Source organism: Colobus angolensis, unplaced genomic scaffold (assembly GCF_000951035.1).
Source record: "Colobus angolensis palliatus isolate OR3802 unplaced genomic scaffold, Cang.pa_1.0 Scaffold85, whole genome shotgun sequence".
NCBI classification, from domain to species: Eukaryota; Metazoa; Chordata; class Mammalia; order Primates; family Cercopithecidae; genus Colobus; species Colobus angolensis.
The window spans coordinates 7,866,221-7,888,885 of NW_012122376.1; the positions used below are offsets into that span (position 1 = coordinate 7,866,221).

The 22,665-nt window shown below is 35.0% G+C and overlaps 1 protein-coding gene across 1 annotated transcript in view; it reads right to left on the reverse strand.

The window, feature by feature from the left end:
* WDR11 (WD repeat domain 11) overlaps window positions 1-22,665 on the reverse strand; it is a 63,112-nt gene that overhangs the window by 39,354 nt on the left and 1,093 nt on the right. The window contains exons 2-11 of the mRNA XM_011930254.1: window positions 22,298-22,409; window positions 16,110-16,263; window positions 14,953-15,126; window positions 12,326-12,512; window positions 10,084-10,249; window positions 9,530-9,644; window positions 8,509-8,704; window positions 8,113-8,216; window positions 4,297-4,473; window positions 1,731-1,815 (exon numbers count right to left, since the gene is read on the reverse strand). Coding sequence (XP_011785644.1) covers window positions 1,731-1,815; window positions 4,297-4,473; window positions 8,113-8,216; window positions 8,509-8,704; window positions 9,530-9,644; window positions 10,084-10,249; window positions 12,326-12,512; window positions 14,953-15,126; window positions 16,110-16,263; window positions 22,298-22,409 — 1,470 coding nt within the window. The remainder of the gene's footprint in view (window positions 1-1,730; window positions 1,816-4,296; window positions 4,474-8,112; window positions 8,217-8,508; window positions 8,705-9,529; window positions 9,645-10,083; window positions 10,250-12,325; window positions 12,513-14,952; window positions 15,127-16,109; window positions 16,264-22,297; window positions 22,410-22,665) is intronic.

A 22,665-nucleotide genomic window follows, 5' to 3' on the forward strand; every position in this document is an offset into this window, starting at 1 on the left:
AACATGGTGAAACCCCATCTCTACTAAAAATATAAAATTTAGCTGGGCATGGTGGCACATGCCTGTAATCCTAGCTACTCAAGAGGCTGAGACACAAAAATCACTTGAACCCGGGAGGCAGAGATTGTAGTGAGCTGAGATCGCACCATTGCACTCTAGCCTGGGTGACAGAGTAAGACTGTGTCTCAAAAAACAAACAAACAAAAAACTGGAAATTCATATTTTATATGTGTAACTCTACAATCTATCATTGATAGGACACAAAAGGAAAATAGCCTTGTGTTCAGCAGAATAATGCTATGGACAATACAGGTATGCATTTTGGAACAGAAAGCAAGAAGCACTCTTCTGTCAATGTAGCCTTCCCTCAGACAGCTCTGTATACACAGAACTCATAAGCAGATCAGGTCTTAAAAATCAAAGAATAAATGGTATTCAGTGTTCTGATGATGTTTAAACAAAGAATAAATAAGACAAATTAACAATTAAAATGACTTTATTTGAATTTGTCATAAGCAGTCCTACTAATGGATCATCAGAGAAATGAAAAATATGCAGCCATAAAAAAGGAGTTCATGTCCTTTGCAGGGACATGAAGCTGGAAGCCATCATTCTCAGCAAACTAACACAGGAACAGAAAACCAAACACTGCATGTTCTCACTCATAAGTGGGAGGTGAACAATGAGAACACATACACACAGGGAAAAGAACATCACACACTGGGGCCTGTTGGGGGTTGAGGGGCAAGGGGAGGGAGAACATTAGGAGAAATATTTAATGTATTCCGGGCTAGATGATGGGTTGTCAGGTGCAGCAAACCACCATGGCATATGTATATCTATGTAACAAACCTGCCCAGTCTGCACATGTATCCCAGAACTTAAAGTAAAATTAAAGAAAAAAAAGAAAGAAAATGTGGTACATACACACCACGGAATACTATGCAGTCATAAAAAGGAATGAGATCATGTCCTTTGCAGGGATATGGATGAAGCTGGAAGCCATCATCCTCAGCAAACTAACACAGAACAGAAAAACCAAACACCGTTTGTTCTCACTCGTAAGTGGGAGTTGAACAATGAGAACACATGCATACAGGGAGGGGAATAACACACACCAGGGCCTGTCGGCAGAGGGCATCTGAGGGGAGGGGGAGCATCAGGACAAACAGCTAATGCATGTGGAGCTTAAAACCAAGGTGACAGGTTAATAGGTGCAGCAAACCACCAAGGCACACGTATACCTATGTAACAAATGTGCACGTTCTGCACATGTATCCCGGAACTTAAAGTTAAAAAAAAATTAAACATAATGAAAGATAATAATTTTGAGCAAAATAAATAAATAAATAAAATAAACCTGAACAAGGCAACATAAGGACATCCAGTGAGAAAACAGCCTGGCCCTTAGGAGAAATAAATGAGATGCAACAATATAAGTTGGTACAAAAATAGCTGGTTTTTGCCATTAAAATTGCAAAAACCACAATTACTTTTGCAACAACCTAATAAAAGATAAAACATTCTCTACTGCTTATGTTCTTTAGACAACAAACAATTAGTTATCATTCTTGATTAACATAGCCGTTAGCTGGACATGAATATTATTCGAACTTTTCAAATACTCACCACTGCAGATATCATTATGGAGTACTGAATGTAGAAAAGTCTACGAGAATTTTTTTTCTGATATGATGTTTGTGATGTCACCATCACGATGACATACTTACTTGACTTCACATGAGTGGATGCTTAACTCCTTGTGTAGCAGACCACTGGTGAGATGGTACACCAGGACCGAACCGTTACTTGTACCTTTCAAAATGACATCATGGAAGATCATTAATTCAGTGGGAGTTCCAGCACTTTGCAAGAAAAGTCTTTTCTCAAGACTTTAATCATTTAACAACATTTATCTTTTATAAAAGAAACCCAAGCTATGTGCTTAAACAAACAAACAAAAAAGAATGAATTTCTCTGGTCCACTTCCTTATTTAAAAAAAATGGGCCTAACCTCATGTGCTCAAAAACCTTGCTTAATTCCAGGAATAGATTTTTCACAGAAAGATCTTAAAACTTACACTAATACACATACAATTTGAAGAAACACTTTCCTAAGCTTTTATACACATGGGAATTTATACTTTTTGAGATTCAGAAGGTTTATTATAGCTGATCCTCAAATAAGCAATCTAGCAGAGCTCATTAACTAGGGTTCTCCATTTTTCTTTACACAGTTTTGTTTTTGTTTTGTCTCTTATATTAAATAAACCCTGATGAGGGAGAAAAGTATGATGGTTAACTGTGGTTTCTGCAATTAAAGAAACCTGGGCTCAAGCCCTGGCTCTTCTTTATACTCTTGGATGAATCACTTGCCCACACTAAATCTGTGTTTTCATCTCTTTAAAATGGGAAGAGCAGAAAATCTATTTGTTGGAGATTAAATGGGAAAACATAAAGCACTTAGCACAGTAATTGGCACAAAGTAAGCACTTGGTTAACTATTAGTATCCTGTTATCACTACAATTAACAGTTTACAGTTATTATTCCTAAAGCTTTTCATGGTCTCAGGTAGTATGTCTGAAGTTTAAATGGAAGGGACATGGACATACATAAAAAAGTAAAGCTTCAGTCTCTATAGTGTTTTTATAAGTTAAGCAAGAAAAGTCAACAGTCTATATGGACAATCACTTTTGCACTGCACATGATTTAAAAATTAATGAATTCATACAAAGCAAGAGAGTGGAAGTAAAAATGCTGGGCAAATTCCAATATTATCTTATTTGCTGAACAAAACTCCAGAAATCTTTTGCAAAACTATTCTAGAAAAACACATTGTACAGTTGTTTACATCTATCATCTATTTTATAATAATACCTTCTGGCACTGAGAAAGTAAATTACTAAAATTTTTCAGTTAACAGAACTTCATAATAATCAAATGATTTCTATAATCTGAAAGTTTTAATAATGCTGAACCTATGATCTAACGCACTAGGGGCACTACAAGAATTAATTCCATAGTTGAACTCTTTATCTTTCTTAGTGACACTCTAGACAAACCTTTAGGCACTTATATTTTTACTTTGTTATACTAAATTCAGTAAATGATACTGACTACATACCAATACAGCTTATTCTACAATGGAAATCTCAGACCTTGCCATAGCTCTTACTATATAGCTATCCCAAGGAGTAATTTTCCCCAAGAAATTGACAAAATCCTAATTGACAAATCAGGAACACTGACATAACACATACATGCACATATGAAGCATACTGATGAATCCTAATTAAAATCTATTAATGGTGAAATATTAATAGTTTCTAAAGCAAAAATTAAACATTTATCTGCATTATATAAACCCGGACACATATACAGACAATTGAATCATAAAAATCAAATCGCTTTCAAAACATAGGCACAGAAAAAAACAGAAGGGTACAACCAAACAGTAACACCCAAATGAGTCTTTAGCACTGCGAAGTCAGCCATGTTAGCCACAGAATAAATATGGTGAGGCTTTCACTACAAATCACATGTTAATAGACTGGGGGAGAAAGCCAGAAGCCAACCAATAGCATCTTAAGAAGAAATGCTGAGTTTCAAACAAATACACGGTTTTTCAAAAGTTTTGGAGAAACGTATTTTAATCATGTGTACTATTTAATAGCAAACTAAATTTTGTTTTTTTCTCTATGCTGTAAAGAAAATTAGGTTCATCACATTACTATGAAATCAATGTGACAAAGTTGAAACCCAGATAAATTTTTCTACCTATAACATACAAATACACAATTTCAAACCAAAAGGCAAATCTTAATTCATAGGGACCATAGGCACTTTAAATAATATTTGATATATAACTCTTAGCAAAAGAAGAACCCTGCTATTCTTAAACTATTAACCCTGACTATATTTGTAGTCAATAAAGACCCAACGAAAACTGACATGACATAAAGACTGGGGTGGTCCAATTACAGACAAGGAGCCTGGGATTCAGCACTGCAGGGATGAGCCTCCTGATATTTCAGAGATGAATGGACAGCGTCAGAGACTCGACTGTCCAGTCTCAGGTGGAAGAAGACTTAGCGTTCCAATTCAATATAAGATGGTTAGAATAAAAGGACAGAAAAAAAATTTTTTTTAAAGTTCCAAGATGAGTATTTACACAGTTTCACTTAGCCTCTACCTCCTTTTAAAGCATCCTAAAAGAGAATAAAGGAACTTCTAGAAACTAGAAAACCTAAACATCTTATAAAGTGAGTTAAAAAAAGACCAGGTCAGATACTCACCAACAGCCAGCAGTGGCTGATACATCTTGATGTTTTTTGTGGTCAACGGTGGACACATACGGATAGCAAACTGTGGTGCAGGCAGTCCTGAAAGCAGTCCCGTCAGCAGGAACTTGAGGTGCACTTCCCGCAGAATTGAACCTCTGGGATGTTCTTCCCCAGCAATTGCACTTTGCCCTGATTTGTAATAAAAATAACAAATATATTAACTATACTGTATGTAGATCTTAAAAAGCTAAAGAAAATTTTCAGTAGAAATGCTCTTCAGGTCTGAAAGTATAATGTAGTACACTAGTGGCTGGAGTTATTAGGGACACAATGACTCCATACCTGGCTATAGGACTTAAATTGCATCGACTAACACATCAAAGGATAGATTACTCCCGAGCCCTGCTATCCAGAATACAGGGACCTACGTATTCTAAGGGACACTGTTTCAGTCAATATTCCTGGTATTAAAGCACTACAAAGGCTTCAGAAGAAAGCAAGATAACTTAAGAGAACACCTTCTGCAGACTGAACTACTGTACTGCATTCTCATTTTACTGCCTTTTGAAAGGGTTACTTTTCAATCTGATGTACTCTGTAAAGTACATACAAAATTGGTATTCATGAAAAACAGGTTGAAATAACTCATTCATAATTTCTAATAAGAAACCTTAATGTGTCAGTGTAATTACAAAACATAAGCTTTATAAGTCAATATAAAATAAGCAAATATATATTCATAAATCATGTGTATAATATATAAGCCATCACTGTCAATAGTTAAGACTTCAATGGCATATTTCCCAAACACCATTTGTACTTAGGTTAGCAAGTCTCAAACTAAAAAGATGACTCCAATGAAGATCATTCTAACAAAATCTAAATATAAACGGTACAACAAAATCAAGACTGTTCATTAAAAAGGTATACAAATTTCCTTCCTATAAACCACTATAGGATATTGGGATTAACCTGCCAAAAATAGAAAGAATATGCATGTATGTACATATATGTCTACATACACATAAACACAAACATGTATATAGTGTGAAAGGAAAAATGTAAATAAGTGGGTGGTGAATATAACCTTTTGAAGCTGTAAAGTTGTTTTAATAATGTTATTTCAAAATCCACAAAATATATAGAAAAAAATAGCATTTTAATCCTATTAAAATGATCCCTTAGGATTAGCCACATACTCAATACCAATCTCTCTGCCTAACTTTGGTTGAAAAAAGATGGAGGCTGGGCATGGTGGCTCACACCTGTGATTCCAGCACTTTGGGAGGCTGAGGCGGGTGGATCATGAGGTCAGAAGATCGAGACCATCCTGGCCAACATGGTGAAACCCCTCTCTACTAAAAATACAAAAATTAGCTGGGTGTGGTGGTGAACACCTGTAATCCTAGCCACTTGCCAGGCTGAGGCAGGAGAATCGCTTGAACCCGGGAGGCAGAGGTTGCAGTGAGCCGAGATTCGCCATTGCACTCCAGCCTGGTGACAGAGCGAGATTCCGTCTCAAAAAAATAAAATAAAATAAAAAATAAAAAAAGATGAAATATGAAGGAATAGAAAGCTTAACAGGTAAGGGCCACACATACATATGTTGGCTTTGAGTTGACTCCCAGGGAATGCCACATGTTTCTTCAAGTATTTTCCATCAGAGGCAATTCACAATGTAGGGCAGATTAAGCCTTAATAAGTATCAGCATTTATCCAGTGAATATAAATCAGCCTCTGTATTTACTTGAATTGCTTTCAATTATCACTAAGAACACAGTGAATTTCAAATTAAAAGTTTAAATTAAAATGTTTTCAAGTATGAAGCTTTACTTAACACTTTAAAATCAACTACATTGTCAAGAACTGCTATACAATCTGTATCCATTTGTCTCTTAAAAATGTAATTTATATCACTTAGATACCGAAATAGCATAAAATTTCAAACTTCTATGGGCTCCATATAACTGATTAGTGTTGTTCTTGTGTATGTTTATAATTCTTTTCACTTTAAGTTTTCATATTAAGAGTAGAAAAGGCAAATTAACTCAAAAAATTGTGTTACTGATAAAACAAATTTTGCAAAACAAGTATTGTCCAGGCTTCCCCATGTGGATTTATGTCTGGTAGAACAGATACCGGAGAGAAAGAATTTTAAATATAATAGTAAGTATCACTGAACAAAACGATTTCATAACTGGCAGAAATCATGAAAAAACTGAGGCCTAGAGATGGATGACGGTCTTGCCCAAGATGACAGTGGAGCTGTCAGGACCAGAGGCCACTGCTAAGGAGCAGGCTCCAGAGCCAGGATTACCTAGGTCACACTTTGGCTCTTCCTGTGTGACTGTGTGGTTTAAAGCTTTAATCTCTCTGGGCCTCAGTTCTTACATATATCAAATGGAGATAATACTACTTACAATGCAAAGTTGTAGCAAGGTAATACATAGAATATTTAGCACAGCACTTAACACAGTATTAAGTACCCAATAAATGTGATCTGATTAATGTAATTAATAATGTAATGCCTTTTTTTTTTTTCTTTGAGACTGAGTCTCGCTCTGTTGCCCAGGCTGGAGTGCAGTGGTGCGATCTTGGCTCACTGCAGCCTCCGCCTCCCGGTTCAAGCGATTCTCCTTCCTCAGCCTCCCGAGTAGCTGGGACCACAGGCACGTGCCACCACACCTGGCTAATTCTTGTATTTTTAGCAGAGATAGGTTTCACTGTGTTGGCCAGGCTGGTCTCGAACTCCTGACCTCAGGTGATCCGCCCACCTCGGCCTCCAGAGGTGCTGGGATTACAGGAGTGAGCCACTGTGCCCAGCCAATGCTCTTTCTAGTACATCACCTATCTAGCGTTTCAACAACAACAACAAGACCCTCCTAAATAATATCCATTTTCAGTTACATTATGGTAGAATAAATAATAAAACAGAAAATCCTTCATAAACCATAGCAACAATTTAAAAAGAATTAGATGTCCAAATTGCTTTGCATATTTACAAAGTCTTAACAATTTCAAGTAGCATAAAATTTGAAATCACAAATTCTCATTCTCCCTTTAATATAAACTGGTCTCATAATTAAATAACTTTGAACACTTTATTTCTAAAAATGATTTGTTGAAAGAATCCCCAACATAAAAATAATTCATGTCAAAAAGCTAAAATAATCTTTTCTAACACTGCTCAGTTACTTTATTCCTTCAGTAAATATTTACTACAAAACAGGAATGCACAAGGTACTGTGCTGAGTGCTGGGAAAGACAAAACTGAATCAAACACTGCACCACCCTTGTGATGCTTATAATTGATGAGATGACACAGAAGGAAAAAAACCTACACTTACAATACAGCTGATAACTGTCAGGAAAAACAAAAGAAGAGCATTTAAATTAGACTTGCGAGATTAAAGAAAACAACATCTGAGTTGAATTTTGAATTAGGAGTAGCAGAGAGGAAGTATGTACTTCTTTCCAAGCTGAGGAACCAGCAAACAGCAAGGTCCTGAGTTGGCATGGCATAGCTCAGCATTGGCTCTAGGTCCAAAATCCAGATGCCTAACGTCATTGCTTTCATTTACACCAGTCTCTCATGAATGAATGTCTTCTACTTCTAACAACTATACTGCAAACCTATGCTACTTCAGGCACTTTTCTACTTAAGTATTTTAAACCCCACTGATTTATTTAGGAAAGAATGATTCCATGTTCTAGTTTTCTCAAGCATTAACTTTTTTGACTTTAAAATAATTACAAGTGAGTGATTCTATTAATTTTGCCCTTTCAGAAAGAATACTTAACATGGAGTTAGAGGGGAAGAAAGCTTACCAATCATGTTATCTAAGGAAAGGTCTGGGAGTTTATTCTGTAGCACTCCTACAGGAATTCCACAGAAAGACACTGGTGAATATAAAGGTGACACACCAGAACTACTGCAAAGACATAATAATTAGAAGGTTTTACATATTTAAAATCTGTATTATGTATTAGGAATTCAAATTATTAAGTCCAGATCATGGCATTCCGTTTTTGTATTATTCATTCATCTTACCCATAGGTGAAATAGCTCTAGCAGATTTACATAATTCCCTAATAATCTAAAGCCTTAATTATTACCTTAAAAATATTTTTATAGAAAACAAGCCCTCCTATTTTTATGATTATGGAAATTTTTTATAAAACAGAAAAAAAAAAAACCCAAAACCATGATCCTGTTGAATTTACCTGTTCCGTGTATTTCGATTACAAACTGCAGACTTGAGTTCCCATATCATGACCCTGCCATCGCTCACTACGAGGGCTGCTGCATTCTCATTGACAGGACAGCACACCATACTGAAGGGACGGACGGTTTTTGTCACCCTAATTGCATCACACTGGCTTCGTAAATCATAGGTAAGCTCCTGAACTGGATCTGGATCTTCACATAAAATTGTTTTAAATATCAGAAAGCAGCCATATCAATACCACTACTGTTTGTTTTAACTTAAATAAAACCTCAACTACATTTCGGTATCACTCCTTCATGAATGCAGTGTCAAGTATGGCTTCACTTTTTACAATTACTAAATTTTTTCTGAATATAAAGATAGTTCACTTAATGATTGTACTAAGTTTAATCTCCAAAATAACAACTATAATCAAGATATCTTGTTTTTCAATATTTTTAAAATAAAGTCAATGCTTTGAAAAAGGATCAACAGTGATATATAATTAATGAATAAATTTCCATCATAATTTGTAGTAGTCTATAAGCCTGAAAATAACTGTACTTTCAAAAAGACATGAAAATCACTTCGATCTTTACACAGTATATAATTTCACAACAACATTATTTCCATTCTCCGAGACAAGACTGACTTGACAACTGAGACTTAGTAACCTCTGTCACTTTACAATGGCAGTTCTTACAGCCAACAAGTGAAGGGGGTATAATAATAAAGGCACACAAGGTTGGACTTGCACTGCAAAAAAATTCCAAAAGATAATATCAACTTGGCTCATGGATATGATCAAGAAACACAAAATTTTACTCTCTTTGATGTATACAGGAGGTGCACTGTTTTAACATCAAGAGATTAGTCGTGGGCTTATACTTTTTCATGTCTCTTATTATAACCATATTTTAAACTTCCTCAAGGCAAGGAGTATCACTAACTCTATACCTTGGCTAGTATTTACCACATCAAGCTTTATAAAATAATTTTGAAGAAAAATATAACATTATTCTGAGACAGAAACTTACCTGGTTCCTCATTTGAAGTGGTAAAAATGTTATTATAAGATCTTCGAACACGTAAAGTTATACAACCATTTTCATGTAGACAAAATAAACCATCACGCTGAAAGCAGGGTATTACCTTTAAATAGATGATTTATTTATTTTTTAAAACACAATAGATTAATAAAGTATATACTGTGAAACTCAAATTCATATTTAGGTAATATGGGTGAAAGAAAAAAAAAAGAAACAAAAATAGATAAATCTCCAAACTTTAAAACTAAATGCACATTTAAAATATCCATTTATAATTCTAAAACAATTTGTCTTTATCCATGTAACTTAAATAGTTCAATAAATATCTCAGGATCAGTCACAATTTCTAGGATAAATCAAACCAATCAAAAGTAGAGAAAAAAACTCAGTCTAAAATCAATCTAAAATAGTGTTGTTAGTCTTTCAATAAATCAAAAAAAGGAAGTGGAGAACTGAAGACAAGACTTATGAGAGATTATGGCCTTCTTTTAATATAACACTCTCAATAATTTTCAGTAATATAATTTATGAATTGTAGATACCTGTAAAAACGGAACTCCTGTGCGTTCTATTGCAATCACACCCACTGTCTGATTCACCTCAAGGTCAAGGATTAAAATCTCTCGAGGATAGAGCAACAACATGTGATTCCTTTTTGAAGGCAGGTATGCCAACTGAAGGCAATCATTGAGAGTTATGAATTCAGCACTGGAAAAAGTCAACATTTACTTGGGTCAAAGATTTCATTTATATGAGAGCTAATAAAAGATTTAATTTTGTACTTTACACATAAAAATTGACAATAAAAATATACAACTCTTCCCTGAAAACTTAGACCTCTACTATGTACCAAAATCCAAACGATAATAATGTTGTATAGGACAGGTAGAAATGTCAGTGTTTCTAAGTTTTTGAAATATTAGTAAAGTAGTATAATATTGTTAATATTAAGTCTATACAAGATGTTGTAAATGATGATATAATAATAGCTGGCATGGATAAGATAGTTTTATTTTACTTTTACTTTGCCAGTAAAAGTACTAGCCAAACTGTTAAAATCAAGACTCAGGATGAAAACATCAACATTTAGGATAATTAGGGCCCCTGGACCAGGAGTTACTGGACTATCTGTATGGTTTTGGGTAAGTAACTTCCCCTTAGCTGCCTTCATTCACTTTTAAGCTGTCTTAAATCTTTTTTGAGACAAAGTTTCACTTATATTACAGCATTTTCTTGTGTGTAAATAAAACAGGTCAAACTACAAGGATTTTAAGAGATTGTTAGGGTCTGAAAAATCATTTTAATAATTTGTGATTGTTGATTTGTGATTGTTGCATACATTTAATCACCTTTTCTATATTAAATATATTTCAATAGGAATAGACATACAATTATGTACTATTTTCACTTTACATACTAATTTTATTAAAAGGCTTTGAAATTTAAAGTAAAGTTAGTTTACAAGACTAGAAAGAAACATTTTTATTGCATTAAAATCCTGACTGCCATGTCCTAGTTAGGTGAGCTTGAGTAACTGTATTTAAATTGGCGTGGGACTCAGTTTTCCTTATTTGTAAAATGGGAATATTACTACTGCCAGAATTGTAGTAAGAGTACATGAATTAATAGATGTGAAAGCACCCAGAGCAGTTCTACTTGAAGAAATAATGTATTTCCCCAATAATTCATATGAGAGAAAACTTAAGAAATATAAAACATAAAACTATTCAGACTGCCAAATAATTTCTTGTTTATGAGAGGCAATACATAAAAATAGAAAGTTCTCTTAAGATACTTAAGAAGTAATCTTAAGTCATTTTGGCACAGGGTGAGAGATAAATTAACTAGTGAGCTTAACCAGCCTGTGGTTTAATATATAAAAGTAATACTTACACACGTGCAAAATGTATTTGTAGAGCTATTTGTACCACATATTTTTCAAGTAGTTACTTACCAAGCCTAGACAGAGTAATCTTGGCATACTAAAAATAAAGGCTATCTGAAAATGAATGCCAAAACAAATAAAAAAGCCTGCCAAAGCAATAATATACAGATTATAGCTATAGGAAAAAGAAAGAAACCTATTTCGAATACATCAAATTACTTAAAATAAACTTTTATTCAGTTGTAATTTCTTAAGCAATAACAGCCGACATCTTCTAAATAAATGACTAAGTATCAATGGCATTATATGCTTTACTTACATTACTGGATCTATTGATCTTTAAAACAACCCTACGAAATACTTTAAAGTGTTTCTTTAGAGACTGGGAGAGAGAAATCTGAGTAAGATTAAAATAGTTTCTCAAAGTTACATAACTACAGCTTCTCCCGGAGCCTTGACTCTTAACCAGGATGGGAGACATCTTTACCTGCATAAGAAAAACACTCCGATTTTACTGCTTAATGAGAATGCACAGCACTTAAGTCAGGAAAATGTATTTAAAATGAGTATCCAGCTTTTGTGCCCAAACTTTTAATGCATTCAATGACCCAAACTTTAGGATCATCACGATTTTCACAAGGAAAAATCAGAATTCAAAAATTTTAATCTATAAAAGTCAGTGGGGAAGTTGAGCACAGTTAGTGGAAACAAAGCCAATGTTAAATGCTGAATCTCCTCTTAGGGCAGGGAACAAAATAAACATTTTTTTCTCTAATAAATTCAAAATTAGAAATGAGAAAAAGTGAGATTAAAAAAAATCAGTCTTTGTACATCTCCAAAAATGATGCTTTCATATAGGATAAGTAGATGAATGTTGTTATTTTACACTTGTAACTCACCTAGGTTTCTCTTGAGTGATTAAAATTTTTACTTTATTTAGAGCTTTCTTGGCACCTGTGGCTGTGGCCAGCTTGTTGTGAGCTGGGCTAGAGTGTGGGCTGGATATGTAAACTTTTTTCCCAGGGCCTGAGGGAGGCTTGGATGGGGAGAAGTCTGAGATGAAGACAATACCCTCGCTGGTGAGCACTATATTGAGAAAATCAAAACTCTGATTAAAGTTTAATCAAGTTTAGCATACAGTTTTATTCCAATGCAATTTTGAGAGCAATATAATGATAATTTTAATAATATATAACTGGCAATGTTACGCAGTCATAACATAATGGGAATGTTCTCCAAGTTGAAGAGAAACAGGTGGTCCATTACAATTCATCAGAGGCCTCCAAGCTTGGCATTCTAAATTATTCTTATATTAAAAAGATAACATAAGGTTATTGGCAGAAAGAACAAGTGTTTGTTCTTCTAAATAAATTCAGTGCATGGACTTTCATTAAAAATCTTTCCTTATTATCCTAAGCACTTTGTGAGGTAGAGGCGAGCAGACCATGAAGTCAGGAGTTCGAGACCAGCCTGATCAACACAGTGAAACCCCGTCTCTACCAAAAATACAAAAATTAGCCAGGCGTGGTGGCACACACCTGTAATCCCAGCAACTCAGGAAAGTGAGGCAGGAGAATTGCTTGAACTGGGAGGCGGAGGTTGCAGTGAGCCGAGATAGCACCACTGCACTCCAGTCTGGGTGACAGAGCGAGACTCCATCTCAAAAAAAAAAACAAAAAACAAAGAACAAAAAAAGACTTTAACATATCCCATAAGTTCAAAAAAAAAAAAACAACAAAAAAGTCTTACTTAAGAGACTCTGCATATCACAATTAGCTAAGTTCAAATATTTGATTTGATGATACCAAATTTTTATCCTGAGCTACTCAGTCTAAATATATTTCCTTTTTCTTCTCAAGCATCAGATCGAACCTTGAAATGATTAAAGAACATTATTTTCCCTTAATATTTAGAAAAAAAAAGTAGTGGACCCACAGTGACTTACTAAGTGTACATGAAACAAAAATAGTCAAGGAAGGAGCACCATATTTAGCAATACAAATTATGCCTTTTTATGACTGAAAAAATGATCTCCCTCAACAAGCGGCTAATACTGGAAGATATGAGCAGAAAAACCTTACTACCCTGGGTCCCAGCCCTTAGCAAGGCTTCTCTAAGCACAGGGAACAAGGGCGCATTCAAGAGTTATGACAGCCCTAGCAGCACATTCAATCTGAGTAAACCAAAGGTGTTAGGTCAGCTGACACTCTGAAACACACAATGCTTTCATCAACCAAATTGCAGAGATGTAAAGAGCTGATGCAATCAAGTTAGCTGAAAGTCTTGCTGCCTTTTCAGGTTCCAGAACTCATCCTTCAAGGTCCCCTTTGCCTCCCTTCCTTCGTGATGTCTTTCTTCCCTGACTCTGCCAACTGGGCCAGCCCTCCTAGGTGTTTCCCCAGCACTGCACCTAAGTGAGCAAACTGGTGACCGAGTGAGTGTATGTATGCACACGTTCATATACATTTATATACATAAAAGCCTAAACACATTGTAGCATATTTATACAGCCACATTTCCCATGTTATTATAATTTCGCCTTGTCTGCCTTTCTTTTCCTCCTTTAACACATGCAGACACACACATGCCCCTCAATAAAAGTTGATGGGTAAAATAATTTTGAGTCATTCAAATCCAGGAAAAACATTTCTTACCATAGCTAATTTCCTTACCTCCTTCACATTTCTGATCATTATCAAAGTGAAGCCTACTGTGACCACTTTATCTCATACAACTTGCATGCCTTCATCCCCCATTCTTCTGCATCCCCTTTATCCTGTCTTTTTATCACCTGTCACCTCTTACTACACTAGAATTTATTAATTCATTGTGTTCATAGTTTATGATATGACTTCTTCTCACTAGAATGCAAACTCTGTGAAGGTTCCTGCCTTCTGGGTTCCGAGACATCTTGGTTCCCAGAAGAGTAGTAATAGCGCAAGAAATATCTGTTGGATGATTAAATATTTTCTAAACAATTTAGCCATAAAAATATCTAAAGCAAATCTCATTTTTAGACCATTAGCTCAGGAAAACATTTAAAGCATATTAGCAAAAACTACCTCTGCAAGAAAAAATTTGCTTAGGCTTATTTCTTCTTTACATGCATCTGTTTATGGCACTCAAAATGAATGGCGTGAATTAGTACAATTTTTTAAAAAGCAAGAACTTAACTTGGCCACAGACTGAATGAAACCCTTGATTCAAGTTATTTAAATGTTCTTAGAAAAACTAATTAAATCTGGAGTGTCAAAGTAACTCTCTGTCCCTGGCTAGTCTAATACTATTTACAAATTCAACACAGAGAAGGTGTAGCTTGCTAATTTAAATTTTTAATTATCACATTTGCAAATGATTGAGTATATGTATTAGGAGCTGCAGATATATGGACTAGACATGCTTCTCCACTTTACTCAGTCATTTTAACATTATAGACGTATAATGTGTGTGTGTGTATATCTCATGTACATAGCATTACTATATTATAAATATCTCAACTCATTTTCCACAAACAACTGTTACTCACAAGTTAAATGTGAGGGATCAAAAGGGTCAAAAGAAAAAGAAAGAATGTTATCTGCGTAGCTCTTCTTCCATAGTTTGGTGCCAGTGTCGGCATTCCAGAGCACAATGTAATTTGGTGGGTGGATAGCAAGCAGTAAATCGCGGGAAGCATCTTGATTCCACAACCACTGAACATCTGGAAAGACCGGATAAAGAAAGGCAAAATTCAGAAATGACACTCTCCAAAATCCTTGGCTAACTTATCCTTGATGTTTAGTTTTTAAAATATAATCCTTAAAAACTTAACCACCAGCCCCAAATGTGACGTGTGTGTGTGTGTCAAGATTCCAGGAAAAAAAAAAAACTTATTTTATATAAAAATAAGTGGTCTGGTTAAAATCTCAAGGTCAAAATTTTGAAGTAATCTGAAATATTACTTCAAAGAAAATAAAAAGCAATTTGCCCTAATCATTACTTAAAACTATAAAATCAATATGAAACTCTCCTAGCCACAACCAAGATGTCAGACTTTCCTAATGTTTCTGTGGAATTACTTAATGGAACTTTACAGTTTTTCATGGTTTTTCAAAAAATAAACAGAATATGTAAAGATCCAGTTCAGTACCTAGTACACAATTAAGTATTTAATAAATATTTTTTAGTCATTTAAAAAATTCATTCAGTCAAGAGAGCCACTAGAGGACTTGAGTCTAAAGAATACTGTACTGGTTTTAGGTCAGTAACATGAAATGAGCAAATTAGCAATCTATATGAAAATGAGAATAAAATTTTGTTCATCTCTGTTAATGAACAAATTACTTAATGTAGAGTAAGCACTGATGGCTAGTTCCTAACAGCAGTGGCCAACTTGCCTTATACTGTAGCTTAGATTATAAGATTGTAACACTTAATTTTTCTTATCATGCTTGACTGAGGCTGATATTGAAATTAATGAGTTTTACCAAAGCACAAATCAGTTGAGATTTGAAGAAATATGCCTAGAAGTTTATTAACAAGGAAAGAAAGCCAGATTTAGATCAGTAGAAAAGGCAAAACATAATCAAGAGCTAACTTGGAATTGATAAAATTAAATCAATGGGGGAAAACCCCCAAAACCAAAAAACCGCTCCAAGAGTAAGTATATCAACATGACCACTTAGCTGCGCAGACTTTCCTCACCCTGGATAGGCTTGGCATGCTCTTGGATCTCACACTGAGCTACTCCTGCTGCTACATCCCAGACGATGATCTTCCCATTGACGTCAGCAGAAGCTAAGCGCAAGCAATACGGTGAGCCAATGTTATGGTGATAGTTTTCCCTGGCCCATTTAACCTAGTATCAAGAAGAAATCAAATCAAGTAAATACTTGCACTGGATGAAACGGAACATAATTTTCACAAAACATCAACCAGAACCCATACGACATTTACATTATATAAATATTTAGCAAGAATAAACAGAAAACTGGTTTTCATTTTGAAGGCAGCATTTTTGTTACTTTGGTAAATATTTTTAACTGCGGTTAAAAAATTGTTTTTTAACACATCACAATGCACCTGCTTTAAAATATGAAAAATGATTCACAGCCTTAATATTTTGGGAAACTTAGGTTAAAACCCCAGGATGCCTTGGAAATCAGTTTTCCTAAAATCTAATTTATGACAAAATACCTAAAATCACATTTAGCAGAATGTTTTTTCTGTATTCTAGTCTCCTAACTAAAAGGGGACAACTTAGAAACACAAAAAGCTTGCAGAGGGAAAGTTCGGGGACGGCAAAGGTAAACGAAAAACTCTAGCTGTCTCCCTCTTTCACAAAACATTAAGTTTTCCTCTAAAAAAAAAAATATGCTTCATGCCTCTAGCAACAATATTAAGAATAGAATTTTTAAAATAAAAAACACAAGAACTCCAGGGCAAATCTGATTAAATTCTTGAACAATGAATACTGACAGAGTAAGGGATAAATTTCATAGTCCTCACTAGGAGTCAGGCGTTCCCTGGTCACTACCACCCCTCTCTTCTCAGTATCCTGCTTATTTTCTTCAAAGCATTAACTACACCATTTTTACTTATTTTATTTACATTCTTTTTGCCTGTTCATGAATCCATCAACTGTCGGTTCCATAGGGCAGACCATGTAGTCTCTGTTCGCATTTCTATTCTCAGACTTAGTACAGTGTCCAAAGCTCCGCTTAATAAGTAGATTTAAATACCACAAATCTATAAATATATACAAATGTATATATCTATACATGTGTATAGAGATAAATACACTCATATATAATGCTAAGGTAGGAAAGTAAGCCAACCAGTTGCAGTAGTATTCGTGAAAAAGATGGAAACAGCATTTTCTGAAAATGAGTGTGAATAGGCCTTAAGGTTTTCCTGGAATAGATCTTTTGCTCAGGCAAAAATTTTTAAATGAACTGCGTATGTGTATATATGCATATGTATGTGTGTATGTATATTTGTATGTGTATATGTTTGAATATGTATCAGTTCATAGGTACAGAATGTGTATGAACAGAAAATGTATAGTGTATATATGTGTATACAGTCAATTCTAGTTATTTCTAGATTCTGTATTTGTCCATTTACCTACTCACTAAAATTTGCAACCTTAAATCAATACTTGCAGTGCTTTTGTGGACAAGTGCAGAATGGTGAAAAAATGTCACCCAACATACATGTGCATTCCCAGCTAAAGTAAAACAAGAATTCTTGCTTTAGTTTTTACAATTGCAAAACAAGTGTTCATGTCATGATTTATTTAGTACCACATTTTTCACATTTTTATTCTTTTTGCTGGTGATTTAACTATTTAAATAGGTCCCCAAGCATAGTGCTTCTACTGTTTCTAAGTATGAGAAGTTGTGATGTGTCTTACAAAACATACATATATATGTGATGAGCTTTGCTCAGGCATGTGTTGTTGGCTATGAGTTCAATGTTAATGGATCAATCGACATATTAAATAATATGTCTTTAAATGGAAACACATATAAAGCAAGGTTATGTATTGATCAGTTGATGAAAATGTTGTGACCAGAGCCTCACAAGAATCTAACCCCTAGGAGCAAACAAAGTTTCAGTATTCACTAATTCAATGTATGCAACAACTTCATAGAATATAGCTATCATGAATAACAAGAATTGACTGTCTCTATGTGTATATATATGTTTGTATATGTGTATATATTTGTATATGTATGTGTTGAATCCCATTTAGGTAAACTCCAAGCCATGTATATATATATATATATTTTTTTTAATAATCAAACTACTGAAAACCAAGGTTAAGGAAATCTTGAACGTAATTGGAGGAAAAAAGAAATAATGCTGAGAAACAAAGACAAAAATTTTTCATCAGAAACTATGTAAGCTGGAAGATAGTGGAGTGATTTTGTTGTTTTTTTTTTTGAGACAGAGTCTCACTCTGTTGCCCAGGCTGGAGTGCAGTGGCACCATCTTGGCTCACTGCAACCTCCACCTCCCAGGTTCAAGCTGTTCTCCTGCCTCAGCCTCCCAAGTAGCTGGGACTACAGGTATGCACCACCATGCCTGGCTAATTTTTTGTATTTTTAGTAGAGATGAGGTTTTGCCTTGTTGGCCAGGCTAGTCTCAAACTCCTGACCCCAGTGATCCATCCACCTCGGCCTCCCAAAGTGCTGGGATTACAGGTATGAGCCACTGTGCCTGGCCAATGGAGTGATATTTGTAAAGTACTACTAGAAGAAAAAAATTGTAAGCCCAGAATTCTATATCCTTTGAAAATTATCTTTCAAAAACAAAGGTGAAATACCTTCTCAGAGAAATAAAAGCTAAGAAAATCAACCAGTATTAGATAGGCACTTCAAGAACTTACAGTAAATTCTTCAGTAGATGGGAATGTAATACCAGACTGAAACTTGGACCTACATAAAGAAATAAAAGCTCCAAAAATGCCAAGGGGCAGTGTAGGGGAAAGGAAACAGAGAGGAAAAGAGAAGGTAAATATATTTTTCCCAAAACACCCTATACTTTACATCAGACTTGATGAAAGACTGAATGCTTTCCCCCTAAGCTCAGGAACACGACAAGAGTATCCACTCACTACTCCCATTCATTGTAGTAGAGGTCCTAGCCAATGCAACATGGCAAGAAAAAGAAATAGAAGACACACAGATTATCAAAGAAAACATTAAACTGCAGTCACTTGCAGTGACATGACTGTCTACTTAAAAAAATTCACCCAAAATTACTATTAAATAGATCTAAGTAAAGTTAGCTAGATTACAGAATATAGGTCAATAAACAAAAATTAATTGTATTTTTCCCTACTTCACATCATATATAAAAATTAACTCAAAATGGATTAAAAGCTAAAGCTCTAAAATTCTAAGAAAAAACCAAAGGTATATATCTTCTTGATATTGGAGAAAGCAATGGTTTCCTGGATATGACACAAAAAGTACAAGCAACAACAATACAAAATAATAAATTGGACTACATCAAAATGAAAAAGTTTTGTTCTTCAAAAGACACCACCAAGAAAGTAAAAAGATAACCCACAAATTGAGAGAAAATATTGGTAAAACATGTATCAATCAAGGTCCAAAAATATGACATGAAAAATTCTAGAAATAAACAATTCATAAATTATGCACTTTTCTGAATAGCATGATGAAATCTCCCACTGTCCTGTTCCATCCTGCCTCAATCATAAATCAACCCTTTGTCCAGAACATCCATGCTTTATACAGCACTTGCCCTTAGCAGCCACACTGATTATCAGATTAACTGTTGTGATATCTCAGTGCTACATTCAAATAACCCTTATTTTACTTTATAATACCCCCAAAGTACAAGAGTAGTAATGCTGATGTATTGTTATAACTGTTATCCTTTATTATTATTAATTATTGTTGTTAATCTCTTATGCCTAATTTATAAACTTGATCATAGGTAAGTATGTATGAGACAAAACAGTATATACAGGGTTCGGTTTATAAACTTTATCATAAGTAAGTATGTATGAGAAAAAACACAATATATATATAGGGTTTGGTACTATCCAGGGTTTCAGGCATCCACTGGGGTCTTGGAACATTTCCTTTCTGGATAAGGGAGGACTACTGTATACAAAGAAATCTTACAACTCAATTATAAAAAGATAAATAATATAATTTTAAAATAGGCAAAGGACCTGCATAGACATTTCTCCAAAGAAGATATACAAATGGCCAATAAGCATATGAAAAGATACTCCACTTTAGCCATCAGGGAAATGCAAACCAAAGCCACAATGAGAATCAATTCATACCCATTAGGATGGTTATAATCAAAAGAACAGAGAATAGCAAGTGTTAGTGAGGATTTGGATAAATTGGACTCCTCATACATTACTAATGGGAATGCTAATTTGGAAAACAGTCCAGCAGTTCCTCAAAAAGTTAAACAGAGTTACCACATGAGTCAGTAATTCTACCCCTAGAAATATACTCAAGGGAAATGAAAACACAAGTTCACACAAAACTTGCACATGAATGTGCAAAGCAGCATTATTCGTAAGAGGCAAAAATTACAAAATATCCAAACGTCCATCAATAAAATAAATGTGATACATCCTTACAGTGGAATATTATTCATCAGTAACAAGGAACAGAGTATTGACATATGCTACAACACAGATGAACCATGAAAACATTATGCTAAGTGAAAGAAGTCAGGCACAAAAGACCACAAATTATATGATTCAATTTATATAAAATGTCCAGAATGGGCCAGTCTATAGACACAGAAAAGAGATCAGCAGTTGCCAAAGGATGAGGGAAATGGGGAAAATGGAAAATGACTGCTAGTGGATACACGGTTTCTTTTTGAGGTAATAAAGTCCATTGTAATTGTGGCTGCATAACTGTGAATATACTAAAAATCATAGAATTGTGCATTTTAAATGAGTAAATTTTATGGTATGAGTATCTCAATAAAGCTATTATTTAAAAAAGAAAAAGAAAAAGACTCCAAATCTCTATGTCTAACCCTGACCTCTCTCCTAAAGCTTGGATCACTATAATGCAATATATTACAGGCACCTCAGACTTTGCTGTTGAAAACCTAAAATTCACTGACCTCACAGATGCTTACCTCTGATAACTAGAAACACTGTCATTCAATTACACCAAAAGAAACCTTGGAGTCACTCTATTCTCTTACTCTCCTTTATACTGATCACTATAAAGGCTATCAGGTTTATCTCTTAGGTAGCTCTTAAATATGACTTCTCCATGCCCCAGCTTTATTTTAGGCACTTAGAATTTCCCGCCAAAATTACTGCAAAAGTCCCCTAAATGATCTTACTGCCTCCAGTCTTGCATTTCTCCAGCAGATCCTCCACTGCTGCCAGAGTTTTTCTAAGATGCAAATGTGGTCACATCAATCTCCTACTTAAAAATCCAAACTTCTGCTGGGCGCGGTGGCTCATGCCTGTAATCCTAGTACTTTGGGAGACTGAGGCAGGTGGATCACAAGGTCAGGAGATCGAGACCATCCTGGCTAACATGGTGAAACCACGTCTCTACTAAAAATACAAAAAGTAGTCGGGTGTGGTGGCGGGCACCTGTAGTGCCAGCTCCCCAGGAGGCTGAAGCAGGAGAATGGCGTGAACCCGGGAGGTGGAGCTTGCAGTGAGCTGAGATGGTGCCACTGCACTCCAGCCTGGGCAACAGAGCGAGACTCTTTCTCACACACACACACACACAAAATCCAGACTCCTTGATAATCTTATAAAACTTTCAGAACAGACAGCTGAATCTCTCTGGCTACCTCTTATTCCATCACTCTTACAAGTGTGCCATCTTTATGGCACGCAACTTACTTCTGTGTATATTCTTGCTCTTCCCTGCAATGCTCCTTGTCAATTTTTTACTTGGCTAACTACTGTCTACTAGTCTTGAAACTGAAAAGACGTCTGTGACTCTCCTCACAACCAGGCAATGTGAAGCTCTTCTGTTTTCTTACAGCATGTTAAGCAAGTCTCACTTATCACACTACCACGCCATAAGTCTTCCTTACAAGATGGAGAATTATCTCCATATCCATAGCACATGCTAAGTGCTCAAAACTAAGGAATGACTGAGTGGTCTTGTAAATGGTAGAACTGGTGTCTTTCATCTGCCTTAAAATGATCTAACAACTAGCATTTAATAACTCATCCTGTATTGACATTAAGTCATATATATAAAAATTCTAGGCTACCCCAAACAGATTGTTATATTGAAAAGCTATTTAACACTTACACGTAAGACTTAATGAGAGCTTAGTGATACACAGTATTAAACTTTAGACTAGACAACATGTTAGGGTCAAAGACGGATTTTACTTACCTTGACAACATCAGCTTTATGCTTTTCTAAAACTTGAAGAGTTTGGGCAGTAATGGAATCAATCACTACCACGAGTGAATGACATCCATAAGCAATTAAACCTTGCCAGCCCCTAGCAAAACAGTAATGTTAAATTTTAAGTACAGAACAAAGCAGGACAACTTCTTTCTTGCCAAGCCTAAATAAATGATAAATCTAATTCATATGTACCACCATTAATAAAATCATTTAAACCCAAAGGCCAGTATTTATCATTATCCTATTTGAATAAAAGATCTCGCTAAGCTTAAAATGCTTGTTGAAATTCACTTTTCATTCGGATAAAAAGTTCTAAAAGATATGAAAACAGAGACCCGAGGACATAAAAA